This window comes from Hippocampus bargibanti, linkage group LG09 (genome assembly GCF_051943395.1).
Source record: "Hippocampus bargibanti isolate YZ-2025 linkage group LG09, ASM5194339v1, whole genome shotgun sequence".
Lineage (NCBI taxonomy): Eukaryota > Metazoa > Chordata > Actinopteri > Syngnathiformes > Syngnathidae > Hippocampus > Hippocampus bargibanti.
In genome coordinates, this window is record NC_142742.1 from 3,532,982 (window position 1) to 3,548,000 (window position 15,019).

The 15,019-nt window shown below is 37.9% G+C and overlaps 1 protein-coding gene across 1 annotated transcript; it reads right to left on the reverse strand.

Annotated features, from left to right (window-relative positions):
* Positions 1–258: 258 nt before the first annotated feature.
* Positions 259–14,903, reverse strand: LOC148893352 (Golgi-pH regulating cation channel-like). The gene is made up of 20 exons (XM_089004863.1): positions 14,541–14,903; positions 13,738–13,795; positions 13,322–13,419; positions 13,141–13,257; positions 11,379–11,426; positions 11,256–11,297; positions 11,047–11,173; positions 10,893–10,954; positions 9,367–9,550; positions 7,919–8,018; positions 7,490–7,583; positions 5,554–5,627; positions 5,330–5,436; positions 5,134–5,192; positions 3,908–4,011; positions 3,412–3,485; positions 3,101–3,165; positions 2,949–3,001; positions 2,643–2,673; positions 259–2,563 (listed from the first exon to the last, which is right to left on the reverse strand). Exons 1-20 carry the CDS (start codon positions 14,670–14,672, stop codon positions 2,522–2,524), a joined length of 1,671 nt encoding a protein of 556 aa, XP_088860989.1. The 5' UTR covers positions 14,673–14,903; the 3' UTR covers positions 259–2,521.
* Positions 14,904–15,019: the final 116 nt, after the last annotated feature.

Genomic DNA, 15,019 nt, shown 5'->3' on the forward strand with positions numbered 1-15,019 from the left:
CGGAGGGTGGTGGGGCCAACCCATCTGTCTTTGGGTAGTCGGCAAGGGACACCCTGAACTGGTTCCCAGTCAATCGCAGGGCAGAAACAAACAACAATTCGTAGTCACACTAACACGTTGGGACAATTTGGAGGGTTCCATCAGCCTATCATGCATGTTTTTGGGAATGTGGGTGGAAACCGGAAGACCCGGAGAAAACTCACCAACTTTGCACAGTTAAGCATAAACGTCACAAATGGGACTGAAATCTACACCGGCTCTTTCAATAAAAACTTTATTTGCTGGACATTTAGTGCTTGACATTACACAAAGTGGCATCCAGAAATTCAGACAAGATTTCGACAAAAATATATGATTTGAACAAGGACGGACGGGTAAGCATAAATTAAGTCATTTGTGATACACACACAGACACGTCAGTAGATTGCACGGGGAGGATGTGATTGGGTTAGACACGGAACAGAAAAAAGATTACCGTATTGTGATTTATTTTGCTTGACTGATTTTTTTGGGTGATTCAAGGGACAGTTGAGAACGGGTAAATATTTTAAATCATACATTCGGACATTTTTGTGAAAAGTCGCAGTGCGTACGTGTTTGCGTGTACGTGTGTGTGGCTTTCACTGAAAAATATTTCTAAATATTTTAATTTATATGGCTCTCTTAGTCTATAACAGGGGTGTCAAAGTCATTTTTTGCCACGGGCCACATTGTAGTTATGGTTTCCTCTCGGGGACCGTTATGAATTTGGGGAACCCATTAGAATGTTTAAATCCCTTCAAATATTACATATAGAGCACACAGCAAATTAATGAATAACTCGTTTTCAAATCTGAAGTCAAGAATAATGACTTTTATTGTGGTTGACGTCCAAAAATATGAAATTTTGGCTCAGATTTTAGCAATCATCATGGAATTTAACAAGTTTGATTTGCTTTCGCGGGCCGAAAAAAATGATGTGGCGGGCCGGATTTGGCCCGCCGGCCTTGACTTTGACACCTGTGGTCTACAAGGTTCCCCACCCCTGTTTTAGAATAATGTTGATGAGTGAAAATAAAATGTAACACTGTGTGCAGTACGTCTGATTCTTGAGATCCTTGAGAACACCACATTAAATACAGTAAAGTCTCGTTATATCGATATTCAAGGGAGTCCGAAAAAATATCGATATAACCGGGACTATCGATATATCCGACCCTGTTTGCATGTAATTTTCTCCGTGCGTGCATAGAAATAGTATCGATATAACCGGGACTATCGATATATCCGATATCGATATAACGAGACTTTACTGTATATTTTACTCTTTTTTTTTATGTGAGAGATGGTGCTTACTACATCACGAAAATCCATGTTAGCCACTCATTTGTTATCAATCAACATCTATTTTCAGGTCCGTGTACTAGTATGCAAATTTGTGCCCACTAAGGGTACTACTCGTGACCCCAAAAAACTTGTATTAATTAACATTCAGCGTTTCACTCGGCGCGTTTGTGTTTCTGGGGACAAAAAGAGCATACTAGTACACGGTCAGTACATGGCTGGATATCATTATAAACGTCTGACATTCATTTCATCGTTATGCAAAGATAGTAGCTGATTATGTTTACGATAGTGCAGGTCTTGGTGTACAGTATTTACTTCCTTCAGTTAACCCGTATCAAATACAGTCAAACCTCAGTTTTCGAACGTCTCGGTTCTCATCCCATTTGGTTTTCAACCAAAAATGTCATATTTTTTTATACAACCGAAATTTGGTTGTCAACCAAACTGAGTGCATCTGAATGCATCACTCGATTACCCTCCGCTTCCTTATACGTCACTTCCTTATATGTCACGTCTTCCTCATTGTGACCGACGCATTAATATTGTTGTTGCTTTATTTTTGCGAAAATGCAGGCATATTTGGTTAAGATCTCCTGAATAGTATGATTTTAAAGCAAGCAGAGGATGGTTTGAAAAGTTAGTGTGCCCTGTGTTTGCCCAAAGACAGCTGGAATAGGTGCCAACACGCCCCGTGGCAGAAAGATAGAGATATTTTTATGTACAGATGTTAATGTTGATGTTAAAAATTGGTGAAAATAAAAGTTTGTTTTTATAGAATTTTACACATGACCTGCTCTATTATTAAGTTTGTATCCGGTTTATGGCATGAAATAGTTAAAAAGTTGTTTTCTAGACTTTGAACGGATTAAGATTTTTTACATTGATTTTAATGGAAAGTGCTGTTTCGGTTTTTGAACAAATCGGTTTTCGAACAGGTTTCTGAAACGGATTATGGTCGAAAACCGAGGTATCACTGTATCTCTAAAATGACGGGAAACATCATTGGCTCATTTTTACTGGATATACGGAATCTTATGTGTTTTTTTTCTCCTCTACGTTTTTTATTTATTTTTAGGCGGTTGGAACAAGGGTGACGACTGTAGCGCCAAGTCACGTACGCACCAATGGATCCCTTCCCGCCTCGCCCAATCGACGTATTGGGTCATTTTGGAGAGTTACACAGGTCTTCTGGTAGTTACTCCATTTTGGATCGCTCCATTTTGGTTTTTAAGATTTCCTGCAAGAAAAAAAAAAACTCAAAGGCGTGAAGGACGCCAAATCAGGGAGGGGCTGGGGGAATATGGGATGCTCATTACCTCTTCCTCATCCAGCATTGCGGGGAGAGCTCTGCAGAGAGAACAAGCAAAAAAAAATAAATGAAATAAAATAAAATAAAAATCAAAGGCAGCCACTTTGATTGTTATGCCCTCATGGATACTTAGTTTTGATACCCCCCCCCCCCAACAAAAAAGTATCAAATTGCAGTACCATAGCGCCACCTACTGCAAAGGAGGACTTACTCACTGTCATATTAATATTTTTATGTTGTTAAGTGGGGTAGTGTTTTCACGAATAGAATTAAACACCCTTAAATTGTTAAAAATTAAATTGTGTTAACTTACACATCAGCAACCGTTGTTGGAATGTTCTCCTCCACCCATTTCAGGTCTTCATCCTGGTGTTGAAAACACCCCCACCCCCCCCAAAAAAAAGTTAAAAAACAGATACAAATATGCCATATAATACATAATGATGAACAGCTGCATGCCAGCACCTCTTTACTCAAGAGTTTCTGAGAGCCGTTGGCATCCGGTTTGGATCCTCTCATCTTCATTCCCTCTTTGAACAGATATGAAAAAAGCAAAGTGAGATCGAAAGGATGTTACAGTATATTTAAGATCATCTGGTGGCCACATTTTAGTGTTGTCGGGCGAGGTTAAGGATATGCAACGCAACAAACATGGCGGAGGCCAGAGCAGCGGTATGCAACCCCCAAAATTAACGATAAAAAATATTTTTAAGACGTCAACTAGTTCGTTAATTAGCTTTCTGAAAAGCATTTTCTGATATTGCGTTGCTCTTTACCAAAGGCTTCGTTCAACATGGGCTCTTTGGCGTCCTCCTCATCGTCATCGTCGATTAGAGGCGAGTGGGAAAACCTGTTGGAGGGATGGAAGGAAGCGGGACAAAAAGGCACGATGAAGACGATGATTTATATCAGGGGTGTCAAAGTCATTTTTTGCCGCGGGCCACATTGTAGTTATGGTTTCCTCTCGAGGGCCGTTATGAATTTGGGGAACCCATTAGAATGTTTAAATCCCTTCAAATATTACATATAGAGCACACAGCAAATTAATGAATAACTCGTTTTCAAATCTGAAGTCAAGAATAATCACTTTTATTGTGGTTGACATCCAAAAATATGAAATTTTGGCTCAGATTTTAGCAATCATCATGGAATTTAACAAGTTTGATTTGCTTTCGCGGGCCGAAAAAAATGATGTGGCGGGCCGGATTTGGCCCGCGGGCCTTGACTTTGACACCTGTGATTTAGAGCTTTTCAGATGTCGACGAATCCGACCTTTGGTTGTTGGCGGAGGGCCGCAGCAGCACCATAATGACGAGCAGGATAGTGGAGAAGAGCAGACGCCAAAAGGCGTCGTCCACCCATAAATCCCTCCAGCTCTGGAAGGTGACAGATTATTTGAGATACTTGAACATTATAATAAATATACATTTTTGACTGAACATATAAACAAACAAACAAATAAATAAATAAATAAATAAATAAACACACATGTAAATAAAAATAGGTAGATAACTAAATAAACTAAAATAAATGGTCAGATAAATAAGTACTTACACATCTAAATAAAAATTGGCAGATAAATTAAAAAAAAACTAAAATAAATGGGCAGATAAATAAATAAATAGGTAAATAGATAAATAAATACATACACATGTAAATAAAAAATAGTCAGATAAATAAACAATAAATAAATAAATAAATAAATACATACACATGTAAATAAAAAATAGGCAAATACATAACTAGATAAATAAATACATACACATGTAAATAAAAAATAGGCAAATAAATAAATAAGTAACTAGATGAATAAATAAATACATACATATGTAAATAAATACACATGTAAATAAAAAATTGGCAGATAAATAAATCAACTAAAATAAATGGGCAGAAAAATAAATAAATAAGATACAAAAATAAACAAATAAATACATGAAAACACACGTCAATAAAAAAAATAGGCAGATAAATAAACTAAAATAAATGGGCAGAAAAATAAATAACAAGATACATTAATAAATACATGAAAACACACGTAAGTAAAAAAAAAAAAATAGGCAGATAAATAAAGTAAAATAAATGGGCAGAAAAATAAATAACAAGATACATTAATAAATAAATACATGAAAACACACTAAGTAAAAAAAAAATAGGCAGATAAATAAAGTAAAATAAATGGGCAGAAAAATAAATAAATAGATAAATAAATAAATGAATAAATAAATGAACGCATACACATGTAAATAAATAAAATGTAAAAAAGGCAGACAAATAAATAAATAAACTAAAATAAATGGGCAGATAAATAAACAAATAAATAGATACATAAATAAACAAATAGATAAATATATAAATAAATACACACATACATAAAAAAAATAAGCAGATAAATAATTTAAAATAAACGAACAGACACATAAACAAAAATAAGTGAAAAAAAATATACAAACAAATAAACAAGCAAGTAAGTAAGTTTGTGGAACTAATTCACCAACCTTCTGGCAGTCCACCAACTTGAAGACTTTTGTGGTCCAGATAATAAAAACGATGGAGGCTGGGGGTCGGGGGGGGCACATTACGAGAGAAGCCGGTCAGACAAGAAAACGTTTCAAACATTTATAATCTTTAAAAACTGTTTGTTTTCCAGGGTATTTGTATCACTATCAAACGTCAACGCAAGTTGTGCCTCACCCAGCATTGAGAAGATGAGCGTGTTTGTGAAGTGCTGGTACAAAGAGAGCTTGACCACATTCCGGCGGAGCTTCAGCAAACGAGTGGTTTGCGACAGGCTGATGAAAATGTGGATGGATGAAAGTTAAGGAGGACGTTAGGGGGGGGAGAAAAAAAAGAAACAAATAAAACGAAACAGCGTCATTATTCATGTTGAGCGAGGATCCGCTCGTTGGTGGGAGGATATCCACCACATCACACAGGAGTCAATGAGAGAGAGGCTGAGGTTGGCAACCAGAGCCACTGTGCCGTAGAAACCCTGGAGAAAAAAAAAAAAAAGATTATTTTGTAACAATGGAGACTAGAATACACACAAAAAATTACTACAGTATTTTACGGTATATAAGGCGCACCCAAAAGCCTTGATTTTCTTTAAAAGATGACCCTGCGCCTTAGATGTAAAGTCATATTGAGCCACAACAGGTCTCGCAACTACTGTCAGCAGCCATCGACTCTATTTCCCCCCGATAGAAGTAGTGCATAAAAGCCTCGACTTTATAATGTACTTTATAATGCCTTATACAGTACAGTGTACTTGGAAAACTTTGATCAATTTAGATACATGTACAGTGAGACCTCAACTTACAAACACCTTATCTTACAAACTTTTCATCTTACAAACGTCAAATTTATGAAAATTAAACCTTATAACAAGCACTATTTTCATAATACACACCCATCACGGCTGGCGGAGTGATCTTCGGCGGAAGCACACGACCGAACAGCACCAGAGGTTAAGTTACCAACAGTCCTTATGGAAGGTGACTCTTCTTCCATAAGCCATCGACGACCATCAAAAAGGTCAATAAAACTTTATTTTACAGCACAGTTTATTTCTTTAATCACAGTCCTCATGTAATGCGCCTCTCTTTCCAAACAGCAATTCCCTTTGACCTTCGACCTCCAACGCCATTTCATCAAGCCATAAATGACCATCACAAATGTAAAAAAAGGGACTTTATGATACAATGCAGTGTATTTCTTTCATTAACAATACAATTGCACATTTATTATACCTAGAATAAGGTATGTTGTGTGTAGTTTTAAGGCTTATTTAGTTGAAAAGTATATTTTATGGAAACATGGGAACGGATTATTCCCATTTTAATGGTTTCCTATGGGAAATTCATTTTTGAGATACACACTTTTCGCCTTACAAACTCTGTCTGGGAACCAATTAAGTTCGTAAGTTGAGGTCTCACTGTATTATATTTGGAAAATGTTTTTCATTCATTGAAGGTCCATCTTATAGTCTGGTGCGCCTTACATGTGGAAAAACTTTGAAAATACACCATTCATTGGGAGTGCGCCTTATACTCCGGTGCGCCTAATACACCAGAAAATACAGTAACTAAATACTGTACATTTTTGTCAAAAATTTCGATTTGGACGATAAATCAACATTTGGTATCTATCTATTAGCTATCTAGGTGGCTTGCTATATAGCTATCTATCTATCTATTAACTGGCTATTGGCTATCTATTTGCTATCCATTTTCTATCTATTTGCTATCTATTTGCTATCTGGCTAGCTATGTAGCTGGCTATTTATTAGCTGTATGACTATCTAGCTATTTAGCCGACTGTCTAGGTGACTATCTATTTATCTGTTAGCTATCTAGCTCGCTTTCTATCTATTTGAGTTACTTCCGGGTTGAGTGAGCGCTGGCGCATGTGGGTGCCACTGCTCACCCGCAGAAAAACTGATCCTGTAACTGTGAAGTGACCTTGAGAGTTTTGAAAGGTGCTTATAAATGAAATGAATTATTATTATTATTATTATTATTTTTATTATTAATAATAATAATAATAATAATAATAATAATAATAATTATTATTATTATTATTAGCCAGCTTTTCTCTCTATTTGAGTTATTTCGGGTTGTTGGCTACCTATTAGCTATCTACTAGCTGGCTAGCTAGCTAGCTTTCTGTCTATTGACTTCCGGGTTGAGTGAACGCTGGCGCGTGTGGCTGCCGCTGCTCACCCACAGAAAAAACTTCATCCTGTGACTGTAAAGTGACCTTGAGAGTTTTGAAAGGCGCTTATAAATGAAATGTATTATTATTATTATTGGTGGAACTGAAATGATGCACACAAATGAAAGTTTGGAAACTTACACCCGTCACTCTCAGCACGCCTTCCACAGATGAGAAAAGCAGGTAAAGCAGCCCAACAGCGGCCAGCCGGTGTACCGTGGTACCTAACCTGGGCCTGAACGACATGGAATGATGCAAATTTTGATAAATATTCATTAACGGTTTTATTATTATATATACCTTTGGATGTTATAAGAAAGAGTGCAGTCAATGAATCGTGTCCAAAGTGCAAAATAAAACCAAACATGCTACTACACGAAGCGCTATCACAATACACATCACAGTGTAATTTAAATGTCTTTGAGAGATTATAATCAATCAAATCAATAAAATATTTTATTAACTACGTCATTAAACACAACTACCTTGTGGTGACAAATATACTGTAAAATTGTTGGATTGTTATTGTATTTGGAGGTTTCGGAAAATAACCTGAAGTCATTGTCTTACTTGACGATACCGTAACCCAGGCTGACGATGAGTACCAGGATGCGAGCCAAAGATCGCTTCAGCGCAGACAACAGCTCGGCAAATATGACGGCCCCCTCAACTGGAAAAGGGGAAAATATGACAGCGTGTGTCAGCGATGAGTGGCCTAAAAGTTTGATGCCATGTGATACCCTCCCACAACTACAAAAAAAAAAAAAAAAAAAGAAATAACCTTGGTAATTTTGAGTCATCGATCTGTTTAACAGACCTGCTTTTAATCGGGGCTCATTTGGCTGGCGAATTTGCTCTGAAATTCAGTTTTAAAAAAAAAAATACCAAATGATTGCTCCAATTCAGGCATGGATCCTTCACTCATTCACTGCCTGACGAAGTGCAAAAAGGTGTCCACTCCAGTGCCAGGGTTTTTGTCATTTTCACTCAAATTGCAGGACCCACAGAATATTAAGTTTTAGGATGACATCAACATTCAATTCAGCGTAAGAAACCTTACAATCTCTTCTTTCATCAGAAAAAAAGAGTTAATTCCTAAGTTATGGGTCTGGAGTTATCCGAGGTTGAAATGGGGGCGGCTGTACAAAATATAATACAATACATATTTATGTAGCGCGTTAACAACAGCTGAAGCTGTAACAAAGCGCTAACATGGACAAAAGGCAAATGCTACCCCCTCGTGGAAAGGAAAAAAACATTGCCAGAGGTCTGACCAGCGGTTTATCGGCACCCCCGCTAGAAAAACCAAAACCAGAACACATTTGGGTATAGCAGCGAATGAGTAAAGATGTTTTTCTATTTTATGTTATACTAAACCTGCTCACGCAATTGAATGTGAATCATTAAATCGTGAACGCAAATCCCAAGAGGGTGTGCATACTTATGCAATTACATTTGCTCAGATGTTTTGTCAAACGTTTTTAAATATTTGAACGTTTTAGGTCTGATTAATGGCCAAAAAGTGTTTTGAAACGATTGATTATGCGATAATGTTTTTTGGGGGGAGGTGAAATCACTAAAACCTAGCATTTGAACAGGGGTGTGTAGACTTGTTATAATCACTCTTGATGTGTGAAGCGGCAGGCAGAACAATAAAATGCTCTTCCACAATGTGACGGAAGATACCATCTACCTGGTTAGCCATTAGCTATCTGTTAGCTAGCTAGCTAGCTAGCTTTCTATCTATTTGAGTTACTTCCGGGTTGAGTAAACGCTGGCGCGTGTGGCTGCCGCTGCTCACCCACAGAAAAACTGATCCCGTGACTCAAAAGTGACCTTGAGAGTTTGGAAAGGTGTTTATAAATGAACTGTATTATTATTATTATTATTATTATTATTATTATTATTATTATTATTATTATTATTATTATCGACCTGTTCGCATTAGAAGTTTTTTCTTTTTTGGTGATGTGTGAATTTTGTTCCTAATAAGAAAAATAAAATAAAACAAAACTAACCATAATCTCCTCTGTAGCGGATGTTCTGGTACTCAGAGTAGAAGACGGCCTTCTCCAGCATTCCCAGGATGATGACGCCGCCGATCCAAAACTGCACCCTGAGCAGGTCTCGCCAGTAGCAAGCGCACCAAAAAAGCCAGAGGGCGCCGAAGAGCACGTAGACGATGCACATGACCATGAAGAACTGCCAAAGACATCCAAAGACAGTTTTCAAAACCATGAAAAATTAATTTCAGAAATGTTTGACGATAAATGCAGGGACCGTGTGCAAAAATGTGTTTTTTTTTTGTCTTATTTTGGGAGATAGAGCATTAAACTGCTTTCAACTCATTTACTGCCAAAAATATGTCTACCCCAGTGCCAGGGTTTTTAATAATAATAACTCATTTCATTTATAAGCGCCTTTCAAAACTCTCAAGGTCACTTTACAGTCACAGGATCGTTTTTTTCTGCGGGTGAGAAGCCAGCGTTCACTCAACCCGGAAATAACTCAAATAGATAGAAAGCTAGCCAGCCTAGCTAACAGATAGCTAATAGATAGCCAGCTAGACAGTTAGCTAACTAGCTAGATAGCCATATATCTAATAAATAGCCAGCTACATAGCTAGCTAGCTAGATAGATAGCTAATAGATAGCAAATAGATAGCCAGCTAGGTAGCTAGCTAATAGATAGAAAATCATATTCACTCAAATTGCAGGACTCACAAAATATTGAATTTTAGGACTACATAAACATTCAATATAGTGTAAGAAACCTTACTCTCTTCTTTCATCAAAAAAATGAGTTAATTCCTAAGTTATATGGGTCTGGAGTTATATGAGATTGAAATGGGGGTGGCTGTACAAAATACAATACAATACAATACATACATATTAATTTATATAGCGCTTTAACAACAGCCAAAGCTGTAACAAAGCGCTAACATGGACAAAAGGCAAATACTGCCGCCTCGTGGAAGGGAAAAACATTGCCAGTGGCCTGACAAGCGCTTTATCGGCACCACTCGCAAGAAAAAACTAAATCCGAAAAAAAAATTCGGGAATGGCGCCCCACGTCATGCTTTTCAATTCCCGAATAAATTCTGAAATGGCAGTGAATGAGTTGATTTTTTGGTGGTATTTTTAGTTATTTTTTTCGTGCTTGGGTGCCGATAAAGCGCTGGCCATTACATTTAATAATAATAATAATAATAATAATAATAATAATAATAATAATACATTTAATTTATAAGCGCCTTTCAAAACTCTCAAGGTCACTTTTACAGTCACAGGATAAGTTTTTCTGAGGGTCAGCAGCGGCAGCCACACGCGCGCCAGTGTTCACTCAACCCGGAAGGAACTCAAATAGATAGAAAGCTAGCTAGCCCGCAAATAGATAACCAATAAATAGCCAACTCGCTAGCTAGATACCTAATCGATAGCTAATAGACAGCTTAATGTTTGCTTTCAACATTTAGCTTGTAGTAGACGTGCACATTCCACCATGACGTCCCAAATCCACTTTTTGCCCGATTTTAAGTCCATACCATCATCTGTGGCCAATCAGCTGGGGAGGAATAGTCATGTGGTCCCTTCATCTCCACTTTCACTGTGCAAAAGGAAAATTAGAATAGATGATTTTTTTTAAAGGGGGAGGGGGGGTGGTATCTTTTTAATATCAAACCATGTAATCATCCTCACTGGTGAAAGCAAAGTTGAGCTGCTCGGCCGCAAAGTCTTCCTCCTCCACGCCGCGTAAGAGCGACTGAACCTTGATGATGAACAAATACGGGCTGTCCTCCCACGCCTTGGCAACGGCGCCCAAATCCTGCCGCGATTGTAAAAATAATGTCATTTTCGACACAGGGAAGTGACGCGGAACAAAATGGCGCGGTGAGAATGTTTCTTACCGGCTTGTCGGGCCAAACAAAGCTCTGATTGGATGCGTCGCTCTGAATTTGGGAACATTGAAAATATAGTTACAAAATGTAGACTGTTATTTCGGATGAAATGATAAAAGGAAGAGGATTTACCTTTGGGTTGGACAGGGGTTGATATGGATTAAAATCTGCATAGTACACCTTGATGAAGGACAGCATGGTTACATAGATATTTTTTTTTTTTTTTTTTTTTACATTGTTGCAAGACAGTTGTTTTTTTTTGTTCAGCCAAATATCAAAATTAATGACTGTTGTTCCGTTTTAAAAAAAAAACTGCTGCGTCTGCTTCCCCAATCCAAAAAAGTTTGTCAAGTCTTTAATTTTGAAAGGCGCTAATAAATGAAATCTATCTATCTATCTATCTATCTATCTATCTATCTATCTATCTATCTATCTATCTATCTATCTATCTATCTATCTATCTATCTATCTATCTATCTATCTATCTATCTATCTATCTATCTATCTATCAAGCTCGCTATCTAGTTATCTATCTAGCTATCTAGCTATCTATCTAGCTAGCTCGCTATCTATCTAGCTATCTGTCTAGCTAGCTCGCTATCTATCTATCTAGCTCGCTATCTATCTATCTATCTATCTATCTATCTATCTAGCTCGCTATCTATCTATCTATCTATCTATCTATCTATCTATCTATCTATCTATCTATCTCGCTATCTAGCTATCTGTCTAGCTAGCTCGCTATCTATCTATCTATCTGTCTAGCTAGCTCGCTATCTATCTATCTATCTATCTATCTATCTATCTATCTATCTATCTATCTATCTATCTATCTATCTATCTATCTATCTAGCTCGCTATCTATCAAGCTCGCTATCTAGCTATATATCTAGCTAGCTCGCTATCTATCTATCTATCTAGCTAGCTCGTTATCTATCTATCTATCTATCTATCTATCTATCTATCTATCTATCTATCTATCTATATCCATCTATCTATCTATCTATCTAGCTCGCTATCTACCTAGCGAGCTCGCTATCTACCTAGCGAGCTCGTTATCTACCTACCTACCTACCTACCTCCCTATCTACCTACCTACCTCGCTATCAATCTACCTAGCTCGCTATCTTTCTACCTACCGACCTACCTATCTAGATAGATAGCGAGCTAGTTAGCTAGCGAATTAGATAGCTGTCTGTCTAAAGAAAAGAACACCAACCATGTTCAATTATAAAGGCATAAAAAATACATAGGGAAATGAAATACAGTGAACATCCGAGTTACGACCGGGTTCCGTTCCAACAAAACGATCGTAAGTCAAACGGTTGTAAGTTGAAATCCAGTCAAAATGGCCGACGTGACATTTAAACGACAGGTTAGTATATGATGTCAATCTGTTGTTTTTAAGCAACGTTTTCTATTGAATACTATTATATACCAAACTGTTTACAGTTCATTTATAAATTTTATAACTTTTAGTGTCGTTTTTAATCATTTTATATTTCATATCATCGATTTTTATTACTGTTTTATTACTGCGCTGTTGAAAAATGGCTCTCCCTGCGAACGTCCAGAAGAGGTAGCCCAACCCACACGCTCGGACTCAGACGGAAAAAAGGCGAAGGAAAAAAAGCAGTGTACAGTACTACAGGAGATGTTGCCGAGACGGTATCTGCACTGTACAACTACTATGTTGAGTGTAGTCACGCAGTAGATTGCTGTGCGAGTGTGTGACATACTGGCTGGCCAAAATTGTAGTACGCGTTGCGGTGCCAGGCGTGGAATTAAAAAAGAAACAAAAAGGATCTGGCAGGCGTGGTCGTAAGTCGCGCCGGTTGTAACTCGGATGTTACTTGTAAATTTGAATTGAATTAAAACGCAGTTTGGCACCCACCTTGGGCAAGAAGAGAGCCGAGCAGTTCTCAAAGTAGACGTAGCCCTGACTGTAGAAGCCGCTCCAGCCTTCCTTGAGCATATGCTCCATAGCGAACATATTGATGGCCTTGCTGTCCTGCGGCGGAAGACATACAGTGAGAAAGTGTTGAACGAGTTAAAGGAGATGGCGGGGTACTTACGGGCGTGTTGAAAATTTCGTTATAGCACAGGGATGAACGCAAGTACCAGCTGATGTTGAAGGCCAGGTTTCGGTCACATTTGCTGACGTCGCCCTGGACTGTTGTTGAGAAGGTCAAAAGAATTTAAAGAAAACAACAACCAGGGCTAGGTGATTAATTGTTTTATGAATTCAGACATTGTGTTTTATGGACTCCTCCTTATTCATTGCCATCACACCAACTAATTCTTGAATTAATTCTATAAACTGGTGTTTGCAATCACAGTAAAATTAATCCATGTGCAAAAACCCGCAAAGGGTTTGAGCAAAGATTTTGCCTCATCTTTTTCCCCCTAATGAAATCATTCAAGTTATTCGATGAGTCGTCGTTGGACAGCTCTTTTCAACAAAGACCTAGAAGTCAATGTCATTACTCACACTTCATGAATACAGAGGTGTTGGCATAGAGCGTCTTCCGGAAAACAGCATGCTGTGTCTAAAAACACAAGCAATTCAGTTAGCTGTTTACGTTCTACAAAGTACAGTAAAGTCTCGTTATATCATTATTCAAGGGACTCCGAAAAAATAGCGATATAACCGGGACTATCGATATATCCGATCCTGTTTGCATGTAATTTTCTCCGTGCGTGCATAGAAATAGTATCGATATAACCGGGACTATCGATATATCCGATATCGATATAACGAGACTTTACTGTATTAGCAACTTCGATGCTTCATTTAGCATTATTTTTCAAGAAACCATCACCAAGTATTTTTTTTTAATTTTGTTGTTGTCATTATACTTTTACATTTTTTTATTTGCCTGTCAATCTTGTCAATGTATGCTCCGTCGGTAATTTTAGTCAATGTGTTTCTGAGTGTCTTTGACTGTAGTATTTGTTTAAGCGTTTCGGTGTGTCTTCGCTTGTGTGAAGCACATTGAAATCGCCTTGTTTATGAAATCCATGTTTCCTTCACCTGAACCGATTTATCCTCAATGTACCATATAAATAAAATTCTACATATAAAGTTATATTAACTACCACCTCACTTGTTCTTTATCACAAGAAAAAATGTATAGGAATCGAGGATCTTGAATAAGTCGTCAACTTGCTTCCCTTACGTCAAGTGTGACAGTCAAGTCAACCAACCGGCTAGCTAGCAACCGAGCTAGCTAAACAGCTAACAGCGCTTTTTTTTAAACGAGCAAACTCTTCCGCAAAAACGGTGACACTGACCGAGTTGACGTCCACGTTCCACACGGACACTTCGGCGGTTTTACCGGGACTTAAAGCCGCCGCGAGAAACAAGAAAAAGCCCAACGACCGCTCGACGTTGCTTGGCATCTTGATGTCTTCGAGGTTTTGCATGGAAGCATCCGCCTCCTTCTACAGTCGCGGATCCGGCTTGGTGACTTGTTAGTGTCGTCTAATGTCTTCCCACTAGAGGGCGACAACTGTCGGCTAAAAAAAATATGTCGTACATCAACATGGTGAACATCATAATTAATAATGATAATAATAATCATACATTTGGTTTCTAAGCGCCTTTCAAAACTCTCAAGGTCACTTTACAGTCACAGGATCAGTTTTTTTCTGTGGGGGAGCAGCGGCAGCCACACGCGCCCGCGTTCACTCAACCCGGAATAACTAAAATAAATAGAAAGCTAGCCAGCTAGCTAATAGATAGCCAGCCAGATAGCTAGCTCGGTAGATAG

Excerpts from the sequence above, each read along its gene's own strand:
- LOC148893352 (XM_089004863.1), bottom strand. The coding sequence starts at position 14,672 with ATGCAAAACCTCGAAGACATCAAGATGCCAAGCAACGTCGAGCGGTCG. Across the intron at positions 3,486-3,907 it reads CCCTCCGCCAACAACCAAAG|GTTTTCCCACTCGCCTCTAA; the intron begins GTCGGATTCGTC and ends TCCCTCCAACAG. Across the intron at positions 2,564-2,642 it reads CAATGCTGGATGAGGAAGAG|GAAATCTTAAAAACCAAAAT; the intron begins GTAATGAGCATC and ends TTTTTCTTGCAG.